Below are 19,513 nucleotides of genomic sequence, written 5' to 3' on the forward strand. Positions count from 1 at the left end.
GTTGGTTGGATGATATACAATATATACTGGATAGTCTGGAGAACTTGCTGAGGGAGGCAGCGTGTCAGTGCCAAGACCAAGTCCACAACCACAGTCTGCTGTTAGCAGAGGTCATGAGAGAGCAAGACAGAGATCAGGAGTTAAGCAGCATGCTGCACTGTAGGAACCCACTATGTGTGTGAGTCTAGATTGTGTGTAGTTACATCTGCATGTGCTCGTCCACTCTCCCAAATCCTTAAATCATCCAGTCTGATATGCAACAGCGTATGTAAAAGTGACTGCGAGTGTGTGTTTGCGTGTGCGCTGACTGTCTGCCGAGCCTCCTCACTTATCTAACTCATGCTCATTTAACGCAGTGCTAATGAATAGGGGCTTTGATTTGGCAAGGGGCTCTGAACCGCAGGCCCACACACACTCACATTCATGCAAGGGGTGAGGAGTTCAACCACTGTCTGCTTCCTTAGAAATAATCCATCTCCTTCACCCAATAATTACTCAAGCAGTTATTTGCTTTTAGTTTGCTGCTTTTCATTAATTACGTTGTTTTATTCTGCATTGCTGAAAGATAGCAGTGCTGTAATTCAGTTTTTAAGGTTGATGATAAGAATAGTGGTGTGTCAGCTTTCCATGTTACTATAAATTTCAAACAGCAGCAGCGAGACAAGAGTTTGAACAGTTGTCAAACCAAATATCAGATGCAACTGAACCTCACACGAAACATGACAAAGTTGTTGTTTTCACGTTGAATTAATTCCAGTACATCTGGCAACAACATTGTTGGCCAGACTTCCCGCAGTGATCATTTAGAGCTCTGGAGATCTGGTGCACACAAGAAAATGTGTGGAGCTCTGTTACCACAGTGGTAAGTGTAGAGGTGTAATCAGCTAAAACGCTTAAATCAGATCATTTAACTGACGTATCTTGACAATTATCTAGATTTGCTGAAAGTAGCGGCTCCACTTTGGCCAAGCTGAGACAGAAAGCTGTGAAATGCTATTTATGTTTGTCCTTTTGGTGTTTGCATAAATACAAGGCAGGTAAAGCCTTTAGCCTCCACTCGTAGTATATCTGTACATTTGTACATATGGTACAGACTGTTCTTTTGCTTCTGTGTGTGTGTGTGTGTGTGTGTGTGTGTGTGTGTGTGTGTGTGTGTGTGTGTGTATGTGTGTGTGTGTGTGTGTGTGCGCGTGTGTGCGTGTGTGTGTGTGTTAGATGAACGAGAGAGAGGAGCGTGTGAGCCACCTGGATCAGGATGTTGTTGCCTTGCGAGCCACACAGGACTTTCTCAAGAGAACCTTGGCTACAAAGGAGAAACACACACAACAGCTGGTCCAAGACAACACACAGCTCAAAGACGGCCTGGCTTCACTGCAGAGCAAAGTAGGTAACACACACTAACCCTAACCCACACACGGGAGGGGAGCTCTCCTTAAATAAGGCACAGAATTGGGCAACCTTCTCTAAATCAAATCCAGTCAGGTACATCGGGGAATTCTCCTCATTTTTTACTTCCTTCACAGTTAATCATCCGTCCTTCTTCCCCTCCTCCTCCTCTGTCTTCCCCCTCTTGCCCTCTCTCCATATTTAATAACTCATCGCCACCATCTTAGCTCCACAGAGGGTTGGCTCGTTGTACAATAAAGAACCATGTTCATATGAATATCACTTAGCCAGGAGAGGGACCAGGAGTGGGGGAGGGGTTAAATGTTATTTTGTTTCCGTCTTTTATCCATTCATTACTTTTCCTCAGATTATTCTGTCTTTCTTGTCTTTCTTTTTCTCTCTCATCTCCCTTGACCAGTCTCACGCTCACCCGGATGAGAACTGGTGGTAATGTATGGGAGCATTAAAGAGTCATATGCATGATGAATGGAATGGCCTTTAGGTTTCTCTCGTTGTCCTTTTCTTCCCTTTCTTGTAATTCTCTCCTTCTCTGCTTCACTGTATTTCTTTCTCCCTCCTCTCGCCCCCTGTAGGTGTATCAGCGTGGCTGTGATGTTTAGGCTTAAAGTAACCCATTTACTGTGTCCTTGACCAAACCAAGTCATTCATTACTACTATTTTAGTGGAGCGGCTCCCAACTAAACAACGTGTATTCAACATAAAAGCATCTTAGTCACTTGACTTAAGGAACACTCGAAACACTCTCTTAAATGCCGACTTTATGCCCTTACTTTTTGAACACTAACTTCATTTCCCTCTTACCTCATTGACATCATGGGTGTATTCTGGAGGTGGCAGCATTTTAAATGTGATAATGTTACCAATTTCATCTTCAAGTGCAAGGATTCACTTTGCATGTTGTTAGTGTCACAGGTCTGAGTCTGATTCAAAGTAGCCTGTTCTTCCTTTTCTTTGACTGATCTAAACATTGTCTGTACAGAATCCAGTTTTTGCCACAGAGTTACACAATACAGTTAATACAACTAAAAAGGAGCTTACATGTTATACAAGATTCAATGAATAACAATAGACGTAATGCTACTTTTCCTACTTTTACCCACTAAGCGCTCTTAGTGACACGTCAGATATTTTGAATAACGTATACCAGCATTCAAGCAGCCCTTGCAGGGGTATGTGTGCATGAGATTGGCACCATCATTTGTGTGTGTGCATACCTGTTGAATAGTGTAGTAGCCCAGCTAAACCTCCAGAGTGAGGAAGTTGCAATAAAGGAAAAGAGAAAGAAGAGAAAAATGACTGTCTCGGGATAGGTCATTGGATCCAAAGAGCACCTGTTTTTCTTGATACCTGCATTCTTGAAGTAGCACTCCTCCTCAGTAGCACTACAAGCAAACTGCTTTTCTAAAAAAAAGCATATTATTTCTCTTGTCTGATGAGAAGATGCGAGAAAAACAAACACAGCTCTCTTAACCCTTTCCCACCAGCATGGAACAGGTTCTAATTTTGAGCCGCTTGTGACATTTTGGTAAAAAAAAATTGGCTCTCAGCTTGAAGCGAAGCTTTTGCTTGACCTGAAATATGACAACATCATTGGGAGAGTCATATTCTAGAGGTTGGAAAGAGAGGACAACAACAGAGAAGTCAAGTGAGAATTTACTTGTTTTTAGATATAAGCTGTAATGTGAGGATTAAAGCTTGCAGGAAACTGGCGCCATCAGCCATCTTGCCACCACTCTTTCACTCTGCCCTGCATTGGTTAACACCCTCTATAATCCTTGATTGCAGTTGTTCTGCTGAGAACTGGTGGAAATGTGAGCTGGATTTCAAGAATCCTGGACGGAAGTGGTTCAAACACCACAGCTAATTTGGTGGAAAAGGGGGTATCTGTTCAAGAAGTTCAAGAAGCACTAGTCTACAGTGAGTGTCACTGACGACTTTATGATGAGTAGTCAAGCAGCTTTAATGGCCCTGAGTCAAAGCGGTAACTGTAGGGTTCCCCAGCTTGGCACAAAGAATTTATGATGTTCCCTTTCACTGCTATGGAGACAGAGTGGAGGCAAACACGCCTAAATTCTACTTTCATCTCCTGCTTGTATCTTGTTGGTGCACGCATTCTCCTCCTCAGCTCTCTACAGCTGCCTGTGACCGTCCCTCTCTCAGCCTTTGGAGAAGCTTCAAACAGCAAATTCTCGACTCTTCATCTCTCTCCCCGTTCTTTCTATCTCTGCCTACTCCTCAGTTACAAACAAGCGAGCGCATGTTGAGTGACATCAGTCAATCCCTGGATCAGGCCGAAACCGGCCTGAACACCGAGAGACAGCAGAGGCAGCAGATTCAGGACCAGTTGCACCACACCAACAAAGAGATGGAGCGTCTGCAGCAGGAACTGAGACACGTGCGTCGCACCGCTGAAAAGAAGGTGAAGTTCCTTTGTCAAGGTCTTCATTCAAATACGAACTTATATGAATTCTTTGAAAACCTTGCTTATCCAACTTTGCCGTGTTATTGTAAACACTTAAACTGTTGATACATTATCAGCAAGTTCGCGTGGTCACAAGGTCAAGAAACATTTTCCACCCAACGCGGGGAATGTCACAAAAGAAACGGTTAAACTGAAAATACGCAATTTCTACAGGACGGAGATGAAATATAATATTCATTTTAATGTAATGCATTGTCTTTTCCCACAATGGGGCTGATAAGAAGGGTCGCACAGGTGAGGGATTCATTTAAATATTCAATTTTCAAATGTAATATTCACTGTGACAGGCATTGTCTATTTCTACAATGGGACTGATAATAAGGTTTTAGATAATGGGTAATGGGATGTTCTGATATTTAGAGCTTTATTAAAAACACACGCTATTGACGATGACGGACTTGACGAAAATTTTGATTTTTTTTTCCATCTGAGACTACTGCAGAACTCAAGAATCGTGGGTGTTCAATGTTCATATGCTATATTGCTTTTTAGACCTTTTTATCCTCTGCACTCCCTGTGATTTACCAGAAGCGTATGTTAGCACTTAGTGGTTTGTATTTAACCTTCAATTAACCAGGCTGGAAAGATACTTTTCACTAAGGCATTCCTGAATTTCAAGAGCTTGGATTTGTTAAAAAAAAAAAAAAAAAGGGTAGCAGCACACTAGGTTCAGTCCTTTTCACTGGCAAGCCTCTTCACTGACAATTCACATTTCGGAATGGTTTTAGGGTTAGGGTCAAGGTCAGGATTTTGTTGGCTATCACTAAGGCTATTGTTAAAACAGTCTCCCAGTTTAAGTCCACATTTAAAAGACTACATGCTCTATAGCTCATATTACATGACAGCAAACGGGCTTTGGTAAAATAACATATTTTAATTTAAACATTTTAGAGCAGATTTCTGACCTCTTGTAATTCACTCCGGCAGGGCGAACATTAATTCAGTTGTCATCTTGCATAATGGGAGCGCACTGTTGCGTCTAGATTTCACAAGTCTTGCAGGATGAGCCGTTATCAGACGCTCTGCAACCGTGCAGGATTGGTCAAATGTTTGTTTGTGCAATTAGCTTGACTTTTATGCGCACATGTGCATATGTGTGTATGTGTGTGGTTGCGTCTTTCATGTTTGGACCAGTTAAGTCAACTGATGGACCATTACGTTCTGTCCAGGGATCTGGTTTCTGCTCCACATCTGGCCCTGCTTTATGCACCGAAACTGTTCTTCCTCTGATCTATTACAAGCGCTCTCTCTCACTCACACCCACACACGGACACACACTCACACACTGAACAGCTTTGCACTCACTCATGCAAACTTCAGTCCATCATTGTATGGACAGTGGTAGTAGTAGGTGTGTGTAAAAGAGAGTGAGTGCGCCTTCTCCCACTTGAATGTAAGTGAAACTGAGAGAACTCTGTGTTAAGTATTTTCCTCTGCAGCTCTAAATGTCCTAACATTAGCACAGCTGAACAAATACTGTCAACACTCTCTCCTTCTTCTGAAATGTGCTCTGCTGATTCACTCTCCCTCTCTCTCTCTCTCTCTCCCCCTCTCACTCTCACTCAGACTGTGTTGCTCTGAAGAATAGGGAAGTGGTTAGCCTTTTCTGTAAAAGAGAGGGTAGTCCACTCACTTTTTTTTTTTTTTTTTTAGATCTAATTCTCTGAAACTGCTGGGAAGTAGGAAGCACTGGTCTGACTTGAATCCTGATGGTTATGGAAGCCAGCCTCTTGGCCACCTGACAGCTGTATTTTTGGACATGGGCTGACATTTCTTTATTTAAAAGATGAAGTCTTAACAATGTTTGTCCAATCAGTGGTAAATTGGGTTCTCCACACAGGCTGAAATTGGAAGGAAGCCTGCATTTTACATGAACACTGGTGCATTTAGATTGCTATCTTACATAGTTATCTTATGATGTAGTGTTTGCTTTACTGCTGGTTTTTATTATGTTATATAAAAGGTGTTTGTATATTTTTTTTCTGACATTGACAGTTGAAATAATACTTGACTACTAGTCCATCTACAGTCCTGTTATGATCAACTCTTGTTTGTTTTTGTAGAACGCAACGAAAATAACATGGGAAATTGACTGAATAAAAGCAGATGTTTTTTTTTTTTTTTTGCGGAAAAAATAGTATTTTTAAGCACAAAATCCTCCTTAATGTCTTTTTAATCCCTTATCCTTTGTTTATCCGCATCCCTTTTTACTTGTTCTCCATCTCTACTCATAGTTCTCTCCATTTCACCAACTCACACACATCATCATGCAAATGGCCAGATGTTACTGTAGCTTTAACATGTGGTTAAAGTGTTATACTGCCCCAAACTCCCCCAGTCAGGAACTTGAAAGTAGTGAAGCCATTAACATGACAAGGGCCTTTGTCTCAGAGATGATCTGCTTCATCTTTTCAGAACCAAAAGTCACAGTGCGGCTCTCTGGAGGCTCCTCTTTTAAACGTTCAGGGCGTAGATGCACACGGGAGGAGGCAATGAGTTAGACAGATGGATGGATTTAGTGTGAGAAACATGGCAAAGGGAGGAGAGGTTGTAGGATGTAGGAAAGTTGAGATAAGGAGAGGTACCTTGTGATGTAGTGGGTAGAGGTTTCACTGCAGGCTGGGGTGTGGCCATGAGATCTGGGACAGTTACCACCAATGTAAGTGAGCCATAGTTTTGTACGGGGAGGTTGAACAGTTCCGTCACACCAAAAATGGCATTGTTGTGTGAAGGTTAAGGCCTTTATATCTTCAAAGCACACAATAATTTTTGAAATGTTTGATTCTGAATGTGCTGGTGGCTGATGAATAACTCAAATCTACATGGAGAACCAAATGGAAACTAAGAGGAGAAAAAAAACCTCAAAACTCATTTTCATTTCCATGTGCTTAAAATGCAGCACGGAAATAAAAATCTGTTTAATGTGAGATGTCCGATCATTTTATCCACTGTTAACCCTCCAGCATGGAGAGTCTCCAGCTCCGCCGCTGGGACCTCAGTTTAAAAAGGATGCCTTCAGAGTTCTTCCATAAAGCGCGCTGGGTGAAAGAATTCCACATGCATGTTATTTGAAATGGACAAGGGAGGCTGAAGGAGCACGAAAACAAACAAGGCTGAAAGGATGACAGAAAGAGCGGTACGGTGGAAGGCAAGCAGCATTGTGGAAGGTTGTTGAAGCCTTCAAGGTTGGACTTGGACAAACACCGGTCCTGCTCACAATGCTTTACAACCATGTGAAAAGCTTACTGATTTTTCTCTCTCCCTGCTTTCTCTCTTGATCTCACTTATTGCTCATTTCTTTTCTTGCCTTGCCACTTCTCCCTTTCATCCCCCCCACCCGCCGCTCGTCGCCACCCTCCACCCCCAACTGTTCAAATATTATTTCTCCCCCTCCTGTCGTCCTCTCCCCCTTTTTTTCCTCCCTCTCTTTATCTTGTCATTGCCTGTCAGTAGGGATTCTGTATCTGCGCTGAGTGTTGTGTGCGTGCGTATCTGTGAACACATTGAGACTGAGATACACTTAAGAGCTCATTGATTTAAAAATACCTTCGATATTGGAGGTCCCCTCCTGCAGATTCGTTCAGAAGCTTATCACACGCGCGTAGACATCCATGTAGAGATATGCATAAACCAAAGCTCCACTCCAAAGTTTCTCCTTAAACTTTGTGATTGACCTAGTTAGTGTGTCGTTTTGACAAGTTGTCTGTTTTGACACGACATCCTCCGGTGTTTATCAACATCCATTCTGCCTATCACGCTCTCACATTGGGAATTGATGCACGCATACACACACACACGCATGCAAGCACGCTCAAAGACAAATCAAGCTAAGATTTAGAAATTGGCAGGAAGTAAGTGTTTGCCACGGGTAAGTGCAATGACTTGCATTTGTAACAATAGTGAACGGCGCGGCCATTTTTTTGTGTGTGCGCACGCAGATGTTCTCCGTCCGTGGAATGCAGAACACAACCTGTATCACTCCTGTCCAGGGTTCTCCCTCTTTGTGAGTGTTTACGTGAGCGCTCATTTGTGATTTAACTGCTATGTGCACGGCAGTGTGTGTGCAGTTTTTTTTTTTCCCTCGCCCTCTACGTAGCTCAGGTTTAGTGTGTTTAGCGAGCCTGGCCACTGACAGCCAGAGGTGAGAGGTCAAAGAGCCAAGTTAACTCCATCAATCCCCCCGGACAGTTACAAACGAGCCCTCAACTCCGGTCAAAACAATCCCTGGATCATGCAGGTTGGACTGGAGGAGGGGAGGGATGGAGGGAGGGAGAGAGAGAGAGAGAGTGAATGACTCGGTTTGGCATGAAGGACTGTCATGTGTTGGTGCAAATTGAAATATGTCTGCATCACATGTGTGTATCTGTAATAAATGTGCTCTATAAATTAGACTGGAAAGAACAATATCTTTATTATTATCAATTCATATACATTCCCTCTTTTTTGCTGGTTATCTGCTTCTCCCTCCATCTCCTAAAAGCTTAAAGGAAAGCCTGAGTGACTTTTGTTGGACATAAAATAAAAAAACTCAAACAAAAATATCCCAGAATGCATTGGAAATCTGTTCGGCTCAAACAGCAGATACCTGGCTGTTATGGCTGACCCCAAAAAGAGAAAAACCATGACGAGTCTGTCTGCAACACAAACAGAGGAGAGGAAAAAAGTCCAAAAACATTTCCCAAGCAAACTTGTGAGGAGTCACACCCACATGAAGGCATTAGACACACACACACACACACACACACACACACACACACACACACACTTGGCATACAACTGAAGTGGGTAATTAGGGAAGGTCACCAAGGAAACAGACAAACACAAGCAACCGTCACACTGACTGTATACTCATGAGGGGCATAAACAACCGTTTCTCTGTGTGTGCGCCATCCACCCACCGCCATCACCGCCGTTACCTTAAACACAAATATGAAAACAAGACTGGAATATTTTATCTCAAGTTTTGTAAACAGCGCCCTAAGTTCCCCTGTTTCCTGAGATGCAGTTTGATGATTCAAGGAGAAAAACGCTCCTCAACATAATGTTACTTTGTCAAAATATCATCAAGTGAGCATCCGGGGTTTTCAATTAAAAAAATAAATAAATAAAAAAGCCACCGTCCAGCATCCTAAGTCGCTGGGGGGGGGGTCTGTTTTTGTTTTCCAGATTCAGAAGAGGGAGATTAAGACGTGCGTGCTGGCGAGGGAGCTCGCAGAGAGTCAGAAGCAGCGCTCTGAATGTCAGAACGAGGTGAAAACAACAGCTTAATTATTCACTAAAATGATTTTTCTTTAATTCTCATGATTCCCATTAATGTTAACTGCATTAAAAGATTGATTGCGGACTCAAATAAGTGCAGCTGCTGTTATATTTATGAAAATGGAAATCGAATCAGAATCAATTTAATTGTACTTTGGCGTACTGTGTGTTAGATAACGTTGGCTGGTTTATGTGTTGTGAGGATTAATATCCCCTTATTGCTGTTGTTTAGTAGAGTCTTATTTAAAGTTAATTTCATTATTATTTTTCCCTTTGTCCTAATGCGGTTGTTGGGAAGTGCTGAGAGATTACAGCACTGATTGTGTGGCTTCATATTTCCCAGTTGCTCCGAAGAGAGACGGCTTTGGAGAGACTGTGCGAGGAGAGGGATGAGCTGAAAGCCAAGATGGAGGACCGGGGCAGAGAGTGTGTCCACCTGAACCAGACCAAAGAGAGACTGGAGGCTGATTTGGCTCTGAGCCACCAGAAGGTCCACACCTCGCACCTGGAGGTCCATCTCTCTGCGTCTCTGCGTGCATGTGCTCGTGTGTCTGTGTGTGCGTGCATGCGCAGGGCAGAGCCATGCGGCAAACTCTCGTGTTGTCAAACCACATGTTTAACTGAAGGAACGTGCAATTTGGTGGGCTTTGAAGTGTATTTTCTGTGTTCAGGTTCGAAGCAGAGATCAGTTAATTCTGCAGTTAAGAGCCGAAATGAAGACAGCTGAACAGAAGCATCAAAGGACGCTGGAACAGGTGTGGCGGCTTGTTTGTGTCTGCGCGTTGCTTTGCAATTTCCCAATCGCTCATATTCTTATATCACTTATGTCCTTATCAGGGCTTTCCTGACTACATTTCTTATTATCTGTTATGATCATCATCATGAGTTTATTTTCGGGTTATAATACTGCAATTTTCACAGATTTTGCTGTACAAAATATGAACATAAAAGATGATACTTGTTCCTTTTAATGCTGCACATTTAGCAGCTGTGTTCTATAAGAAAGAGTTTGCGTTTTTCAGATTTTCTGCCTTTTTGGGTTGAAATTTCGTCTCAGGGCTTCATTTCTAGGTAGCACTACAAGGGTTTCAAACCTGTCTTGCTATTTTTTGGTTTTTCCTTTCATATGCTGAGGCTAGGTTGAGTGAGCACCCTTGTGTCTTTTTTTTTTTCCAACAATGACCTGTTTCACACCCACAGAGTTGCACACATCCACTCGAGGGAAGTGCCCAAACCAGCAACAGTCTTCTACTGTTGGCTACCGAGCAACTCCATTAGAGCAGTGGGAGGCGTTGCACCTTGCTCAAAGGCTCCTCGAAAGTTGGAGCTAAGGAAAGGGGAATCGTTACTCATTCATGTCTGCTGTGCCCACATTTCCCCAGCTGGTCCTGAGACTAAACTGGGAAACTCTCTGACTCAAGCCTGATTCCCTCACTTTTAGGCTGCTGCCGCCCCCTCGCTGTCTTTTCTTTGTATTTCTTTTGCTTTGTATTCCCACATAAAGTTATTCCATTTCCGTCCCTTTCAGTTTTCCTCTCTTTTGCTTTCTTCTTGCTCAGGTGGCAGCACTGGAGGGTGAGGTAAGACACTTGAAACACGAGGTCAGAGGACACCAGGAAGAGGCCTGTCAGTTAAGTGAAAAGGTCAGTGATGTCGAGCGCCTTAAAGACCAGAAGGAGAAAGAACAACAGCAGCTACACAATCAGCTCTGCAGTAGTCAGCGACAGGTAAGGAAGATTTTTCACCTCTCCTCTTCACCTGCGCTCATCTCCAGCTCCCCTACAGGTGGAACACAGGCTCACAAGATTGATGCAGAACGCCGGAGCGTCTTGCTTCACAGCCGATTGAAGCAGAGCAATTCTGAGCTCGGCCAAATACAGAGCGGCTGAAGGATCCAGAGTCAGAGGTCAGGAAGCTCAAGGACAGTTTAAGTCTGCAGCACAAAGTCTTTTGCTAGTTCAGTTGTCAATCAGACAACCTATGGTGTTAATCCAGTGGACGGTATAAAAAGAAAAATCAGACGCATTCATCCGTCTGAGTGCAAATGATCTACAGTAAGCAGACTATCAAGCAGTCGGTCTTCAGCCAACTGACCCGTTTGCAGCAGACAAGCTTTATTTTGCAGTCAACTCCTCCACATTCCCCTCTAGATCATCCAAATTAACAAACAAGATAAGATGACCCTTCTGTTTGTCAACCTCTCACATCCAATCAGACTCAGGTATGAATACAGAGAGGGAAAGAAAGAAAGAAAGAAAGAAAGAAAGAAAGAAAGAAAGAAAGAAAGAAAGAAAGAAAGAAAGAAAGAAAGAGAAAATAAAGTTATTTTCAAATGCGGGTCAGCTTGGGTAGTCATGTGACAGCCTTGAATACTCAAATAGCGGGCCAAATGAGGGTCAAAGCGATGTGTTTTCCATCATATTTAATGAGGGTTGTTTGTTTCCCTGAAGCACAAGCTCCTGATTATGGTCACAAGAAAGCCATGGTGTTCGCATTAAGCCTTGTTATAAAGCCTTTCATCCAGCGACAGAAAGAAATGCTAAATCCACCATTAGTGTTTGGACTGTAGGGTACTGAATACATTAAAAGGAAATACTGTGACAGAGAGCAAGTAACACATACAGCCATAATAGGTAAAGTTGGCACATGACACCTTCCTGTACAGTGTGTGTGTGTGTGTGTGTGTGTGTGTTTCGTAGTGTGACTTTAAAATTGTTACCTAGGGTAACCTTGGGAAGAACATTCGGCATCATTACACTTGAGTAAAATCGAGTGTACATGGGCTGAGTCAGTAGTTTTCAACAGTCCACACATACACCTACTCAGGTTGTTCAGTTTTTGACTCTAAAGTAGAGAATGAAAGTTACCGGTGCTCCTCCGTCCTCTCCACTCCTCTGGTTTATGTCTCTTTCTTCCTTTGCATGAGCAAGTTTTCGACTCAGTCATGCCGCCTCCTACCCAGTGTTAGTCCTAGATGGGCCCGGCTAATCCCTGGTTAAACCAAGCTGCGGTGAACCACTGAAATCTAACTAGTTGGCTGTCATTAGTTGTAAACCCTCGTGTTCTGATCCAGATTACAGCGGGATTAATGTGGATGAACTCAAGCTGAGTGTTAGAGCGGGTTTAACTTTCTCAACCTCTCTGCTTGAAAGGTGAGCTACGGTAGGATTCCTTGTGTAACACCGGGATTAAGCTTGGTTTCACTTCCTGGGTTCCCCTTTCATTATGAGCGAGGTTACTGTAGAGCAGCACGCTATATTACACCATTAGACCAAACTACCAAATGTCTATTCTTCTGTTTTTTCAGGCACATTTAGTTTGATTTTGAAGCATTATGATAATGATAATGCTGTAAGAGTTGCAGCATTTCTCTAATTTATTTTCTTCTTCTTTGTGTGTGCATAAATGAAGTTACATCAGTTACTTGCAAGTAAAATTCAGTAAATTTTCTCCAGGGCACCTAAACATGAGGGAAGTCCAAATGCCACTCTCCTTTAACAGCGTTTTGGTCACTCCACCAAGCCTTCAAGCTACAGCTGTTCCACTTAAATAAAATGCAATGGTTTATTTTCATCAGCATGTGCACTTCGTTTGACTCGGTTTGCTTTCAGGTCGAGACATTTGAAGGGGAGCTGAAGAAGCAGGAGGTTGAGATGGAACTTCTTCATCAGAGGCTTAAAGGAGCCGAGGAGGAGCTGAAAGATGCCAGTTTGCAAGCCCAGGGGCAGAAAGAAACTGCAGCCATTTTTAAACAAAAGTACACAGCAGCGATAGAGAAGGTGCATAAGGTGCAAGGGCAGGTGGAACTTTTGGAAGAGGAACTACAGTATTCACAGCAACAGGTAGATCGTACTTTGCAGTAATACAGTTTATTGCCATTATTGCTATTCATCAGCTCTATACTTATTCTACATACATGTGTCTCCAGCCCTGTGAGTGAAACCACGGTGTAAAATTCTGCCATTGCCTTATTCAGCTAAGAGAGTCCCAATTGGCTACTCACGCGGTGCAGGAGGAGCTGGCGGAGATGGTACAGCGGTATCAGGAAAAGGTCGGCCAATGGGAGCAATCGCAGGAGGCTCTTGACCAGCTGACAGATGAGCTCCAGGCCAATCAGAATCTACTGAGCGAGACTCAGCGAAAAGTGGACCATCTGGAAGGCCTGACGGGATCCCTGCAGGAGCAGCTGGACACACTCAGACAGCAGGTCAGGACAAGCATGTGAACAGTAGCATATGCAGACATGACCATAACACAGGTTTAAATCCAGACACGAATGTACACACTTTTTTTCTTTTTGGGATAATGCTTTTACTAGAATGATTTCTAACACCTGAAAACTGTGTGTTTCATTTTTTAGGCTAATTCCTTGTAATATTTGCATGCAACTGCTTTTGGACTCTTTCAAAATAAGACACAAGTCTTCATGATGGTTGTATGTATTTTTTAAGGATACAGATTTCATGTGACCTCTCCTGAGTTCTCAACAAGAAGATTTGGATTACAGCGTCAGTGTCGAGGTTAAGACAGATGGGTGTGTCTGTGCTCTAGCATGCACGCCCAGGTGCACGCCAGCTCCATTCATGTTGTGTGAGCACACGCATGGGTGTATTCTTTTGTGCGCACGTGTCATTGTGCCCGTAGATGTGTGTGCGTACGAGTGTGAGTCTGTGCATGTGTGCACTGGCGTGTGTCACTTAATCTTTTCTCCTTTTTCTTTCTGTTTTATATTTACTACGTCAGGCAACAAATGAATCATCTTTATTACGGAGAAATTTAATTTGGATGAACTTAACTGCTGCCGCCAAGGTCAGACGGGCAGAATGTCATTTTAATCCAATCAACTTTAATCTGTTGGTTATAAAAGAGTTAGGCTGTTGAAGAATGGCTGTATCTCAGGCCCTTTATTACACTGGCTAATGACTTTGATTGTGAGGCGCCTATCAAGAGGTTAGGAGTTCTTATGGAGCTTCACGTCCTGCTAATTCTCTACCTCATGCCACTGTTGGGCTCAGCTAACCCGCAAATCATGTCTTTGTTTCATGTTTACAAGGAAATCTGAATTGAAAAAAACAGTGAAATACTTTTAAAATCTTAAAAAGAGTGAATGTGTAAGTTACAGCATAAGCAAACAAGCTGAATTTTACACAGTTGCTTGAGTATAGTATCTTCATGTTATCTCTATTCCAGTCCATTTATTTTCTAACTTGGGAACATTTCACTGTAACGTAAAGGAGAAGAAGAAGTCAAATTTCCCACTTATCGGACAAAGATGTCTACTTTTGAAGTAGTTACATAATTTGCCTATATAAAGGACATCAGCTAATAGACTAAGATCGAGGGCAGTGATACATTCAGCAATACATTAAGAAAACACAATGAGCTACACGGTGTTCTAATTAAGAGAACAGCGCTAAGATCTTTAGGTGTTATTACCTATTGTAGTTTCTGCCTCTAGATTCACTTGTTAATGCCATGCCAGCTGTGTTGGAGTTTGTCAGCTGTGCTTGGAACATCAAGGCCAAGTGTCTCTGCTCTGCGATGCAACAAATCAATTCACAAATGAGTGCAATGCATAATGAGTGTTTCTTTAATGGCACCTCAGTGTCATTGTCATTTATTAGTAAACCAAAGTGCACATAATCTGCTGAAATACAAATCATTTAAAGTGCTCCCTTTTGTGGCTTTGCTTTTTCCAGTTTTAGATCAGTTTGTTGCCATTTGGTGGTTACATTTTCAGTGCGTGATTGACTGAAATCAGCCCACCAAAAAAGAAATATTACCTGTTTTTTCTCTTTTCTCTCTGCCTGTTTCGCCTGGTCCCTCTGCTCGTAGAAAGTGATGTTGGCGTGTGACCTCCGGCTGTATCAACAGAGTCATTCTCATTCTGATGAGGAGTATCTCAGCCTGTTGAGACACAGACAGCAGCTGCAGGAGGTAAGGTGTTCTGCACATCACGGATTACACTCCGTGCATGTTATCATCGCACTAAAGAGTGTAGTACTTCCAGTTACATTCCGAGATAAGAAGTGAGACATGAAATTTGTTTGTATTCTGGTTGTATTCCAAAAGAACATAGAGACATTTGAATACAGAGTTGGTTTCAGATTTGCTCTGACAAAAAAATGAAGCTACATTCCAGCACCTACATTTTGTTCGTGTGTGTGTGTGTGTGTGTATCTGCATATGTGTGTGTTTCAGCGCTGCACTGAGCAGGTTGAGCGCCTTGCGGAGTGTGAAAAGGCTATTCTTCAGATGAAGTCAGAGCTGGAGAGACAGTAATAACTGAGTCTATAAAACTCTCATTCTCCTCTGCTGATCCTGGTTCCTGTCCTTGTCTCTCCTCTCATGCCCTTCCTATCTGCCTCCACCCCCCCCCCACCCCCCCAGCTCTCATTCTCTTAACAGTCTACTTGCCAAATCGCACACTAGATGTGACATGGAAAATCTAACACAGCCTATTCAGATTTGCCTTTTTTATTGTTATCATTTAGTTGATCTGTTTGCTAAATAAAAAACATTTTTTCCTTTGGTACTATGCATTCCTGACACGGCAGGCCAGTCACTCTTTGCTCTCCTCTCCGTAGAGCCCAGGAAAAAGTGGGTCTGAAGCAAAGTCTTGTTGCGTCCCAACGCACACACATGAGCGATCGCAGCCAGCTGGAACAGGAAGTGCTACGTCTGAAAAAGGAAGTCACGCACTTAGAGCTTGAGCTGGCGGACACCCAAAAGGTATTAAAGTAATGCGTATATGCTGACCTGTCCTCTAATTTAGAGACAGCCATATTATTTTGACCTTTCTCCCCCCTCTCATCTGAATTCACAACCCTCACCCATTGTCCTAAAACGTGGCCTATGCATACACGTCAGGCTAAAGACATGAGTTTCATAAGATTCAATTCAAGTTCCCAAAGAGGAGTACTCACCGCACACCCACCACTCATATGATTGTCCCGTGATTGCCTGGCAGAAACAAATTGCCTCACCATTAATTAAAGCACCAAACGTGCCAAGCCTGGTGAAATTGACTCCAATTAAGAGCTCAATGGGACACTAAATATTCAAATTAGTCAAAGTGGTGACTGTAGCCTGGCAGAGTGCCAACATTGCTGGCAGTCATAGACATATCATGTGTGTGTGTGTGTGTGTGTGTGTGTGTGTGTGTGTGTGTGTGTGTGTGTGTGTGTGTGTGTGTGTGTGTGTGTGTGGTCTTGTATGCGTAGGTTGAACTGGGAACATTTGATTTTACACATTAATTTGTGCGTCCTCTGACACGTACATGTGACAGACATGTCATGCTCACAGAGATCAGATGCATGCACACATTACAAACACACACATAAATTCATCCACGACTGCTGTGAAGGACCTTTGACTAATCAGCAATATGCAGTTGACTACTGTATGCCTTCCAAATTGATTTGTCTATACCAAGCAGCTCGGAAAAGATTTTGAAGTTTGAGTCCACCACCTTTATTCCTCTAGCTGTGTGACAAAGACTAATATGTTATTATCATTATTATTATTATTTTTTTTTAAAGTTTCAGTCAAGGTTTTTCTCGTGGATAAAAGCAAATGTAAGCAGGGAAGAAAAATCGTAGTAAGTGGTCACTCAATACACATTTTAGGCTCCTTTTGATATCAAGTGTGAAGTGCATTCCAGACACAATCTAGCGAGGTACTTGATCTGAACGGGGGCCACAAACGCCTGTGTGCACGCAAGAAAACGCAGTCACTGATTCAGAGTTCCTCTCGGCCCCTTCACTTATGCCGCAGGTACATGTGGCACTTCTCAGACAGTCAGAGGAGGAGCTGAAGGAGGCCAGACAAGAGGCAACGAGAAGGAGCAGCGAGGCGGTTGCGCAGAGAGGAGAGGTGCAGAGACTTCAAGAGGAGTTGCAGAAGGAGGAGGAGGAGATGAGGAGTGCCATCAGACAGAAACAGAGTCTGAGCAGCCACATCAGGCAGTTGAGCCAAGAGCTGGAGGAGCTGCGCGGCAAGCACAAAGTGTCAGGTAGCAATCAGTCCATCAGTAATCCATCCGTTACTCATTTCATCCATCAATCTGTCCAATTATTCAGCAACTTTTAAGTCAGCTGCACACATATACAGTGTGTACATACACAGTTTTTTGTTCACCAATAATTTCTTTTTTAATTAACCCGCATTTGGCTGATGGCCGGAGCGACTCACACACCTGCAGAGCTGAGCAAGAGGTGCACAAGCAAAAAAGCTGACATGAGCATTTTTTTTTCCATAAAGACATTTTATCTGACTTTGCTTTTTGATTCACCAGTTGCCCTGGTTTTCCTGTTTGAACTGCGGGGCAGTGTTGTCCATCAGAAGCATATAGCATGCCGGAAGAGCTATACAGTGTGCCCTGCCTTTTGTTGCAGAACCAGCCACACTGCTGTTAGCTCTATCAGTTAGCTCAAATAAGCCAGCAGTGGTACAGCAATGTGGTGATTCGGCTGCTCGCTGTCTGCACGCAATGTTAACTCAACTCAGACACACACGCACACACGCTGCAGATAGAGGTTTGATTTAATGGCGCGCTGCTTTAGCTGTATGGTAATGATCTGGTTTATGTGTGTGTGTGCGCGCGCGTGAGTGTGCGCACGTGCACGACGGTGGCCTTTGTAGTAGTGTGTCAGTGCAGGAATGGTGATGGCTGGGTCTCTCTGGGCACAGAAATGTCTCATTAAGAATTAACGTACACATCTACGGTCATGCCAGGCAAACACCTCGCATACACACACGCACACAGCCATTTCTCCCAACTCCCACTGCTTTAATTAGCACATACACACTTGCTCTCCGAGGTACAAATGCACACACACACTCACCTATTGTCCGCAGAGAGATGAATCTGAGGTCTCTCTCTGTGGCAGACAGTGGCTGGCTTGCTCGGTGAACACTGCTCATTAACAAGATAGAGACAGAAGGACAACACTGTGTAGCTTGGCCTTTGTCTGTGATCAAAACGCATTCCCTCAACTCTACGCTGTGCACAAACCACATATTATTCAGCTTTTACCTTCAGCACACACAATCCAGCAACGTAGAGCCTATTGTAATGACTTAAGAAGAATAAAGATGCATTATTGTAACAAAGGGGGCATTGTTTACCTGGATATAGCAGTGGCCTGAATAGAGTGGGTGAGGAGTTAGCTTGAGAAATTACTGTCATGAACAAAAGGCCTTTTTATTAACATGAAGCCCTTACCGAGGTCCTTTCTGTATTATGAAAACATTGCCTTGAGTGGTGATGATTCTTTTTGTTGCTTGATGGCAGTAGATCTGGACTAGGATGGAGTGGATTGTGAAAACAAACAGGTTATAATGCAGATTTTTTGGCAACAATATGGACATACACGAGGAGGTATACAGAAAAATAATAAGGAAAAGAAAAGAGGAGTAGACCAAAGTACATTTGCATCAAAACAACTTATTTAAGGGTATATACTGTTAATGTTAATGGTGTTATTTGCCTCCTATTTTGGCCTAATTTAACATTAGAGATTACTGTAATCTTATATGCTGATGTTTACATTTGAATTAAATTGATTGTGTCTGGTCTCTATCACAACATTTTTACTTGCTTGGTGATGTGAGACTGGTGGCATGTTACCTGAGGCCGACAGCTGGGTGTATACATAACTGTAGTTAGGATGTGATGGATATTATATTAAAAGGTCTCTGTGGCCAGATAGAGGGAATGTCAAAGGAGGAAAGAAAAGGAGAACAGGAGGATGATTTGGGAACCAGAGAAATGTCACATGGATGAGACTGAAGCGTCTGTTGGCAGCTGGATTCAATCAGATTGTGTCAGGAGAGGATGAAGAGACGGGAGAGAAGGAGGTGATTAAAAAGGGGAGTAAAAAAAAAGTCCTTAAACTTGGCTTATAACCTTATGTGTCAGATTTACTGTCACTCTTTGACAGCATGCATTTTCACTCTGATTCTCAGTTGAGTGGATATTCTGTTTGTAAAATAGTGAGTCCAGAAGGTTAATCACACAACACTTAATAAACAACATGTGGTGCTAAGAGAATGCCATCGTGTGTACAATGCATATATTGATGTAGACGATGCAGCACATACGGTATATATGGGTAATTTGAACTGAATTGGGAACATGATTTCTGAAACTCTAATGCACTTGCTTTCTTAGAGTTGTGTGTGCATTTGTGTGTGTGTTAGAGAGAGAGTTTATATAATGAATACATGAAAATAAATAACGTGTCGATTAATAACGATTGTGTTTCCACTTAGTTTCATAGCAAACTGTATGTAGCATACTCTAAATGGCTGGCTAATTGTTTTGTAAAAAAAAATAAAAAGGTTTTTACGGCACCCACCTGT

General features: G+C 42.8%; 1 protein-coding gene across 1 annotated transcript in view; it reads left to right on the forward strand.

Annotated features, from left to right (window-relative positions):
• The window catches only part of LOC139347176 (trichohyalin-like), a 54,737-nt gene that overhangs the window by 25,544 nt on the left and 9,680 nt on the right, over nt 1-19,513 (forward strand). The window contains exons 6-15 of the mRNA XM_070986665.1: nt 1,216-1,383; nt 3,647-3,826; nt 9,492-9,659; nt 10,708-10,875; nt 12,760-12,990; nt 13,125-13,355; nt 14,984-15,085; nt 15,365-15,426; nt 15,736-15,880; nt 16,925-17,162. Coding sequence (XP_070842766.1) covers nt 1,216-1,383; nt 3,647-3,826; nt 9,492-9,659; nt 10,708-10,875; nt 12,760-12,990; nt 13,125-13,355; nt 14,984-15,085; nt 15,365-15,426; nt 15,736-15,880; nt 16,925-17,162 — 1,693 coding nt within the window. The remainder of the gene's footprint in view (nt 1-1,215; nt 1,384-3,646; nt 3,827-9,491; nt 9,660-10,707; nt 10,876-12,759; nt 12,991-13,124; nt 13,356-14,983; nt 15,086-15,364; nt 15,427-15,735; nt 15,881-16,924; nt 17,163-19,513) is intronic.

This window comes from Chaetodon trifascialis, chromosome 18 (genome assembly GCF_039877785.1).
Source record: "Chaetodon trifascialis isolate fChaTrf1 chromosome 18, fChaTrf1.hap1, whole genome shotgun sequence".
Classification (NCBI taxonomy): Eukaryota; Metazoa; Chordata; class Actinopteri; order Chaetodontiformes; family Chaetodontidae; genus Chaetodon; species Chaetodon trifascialis.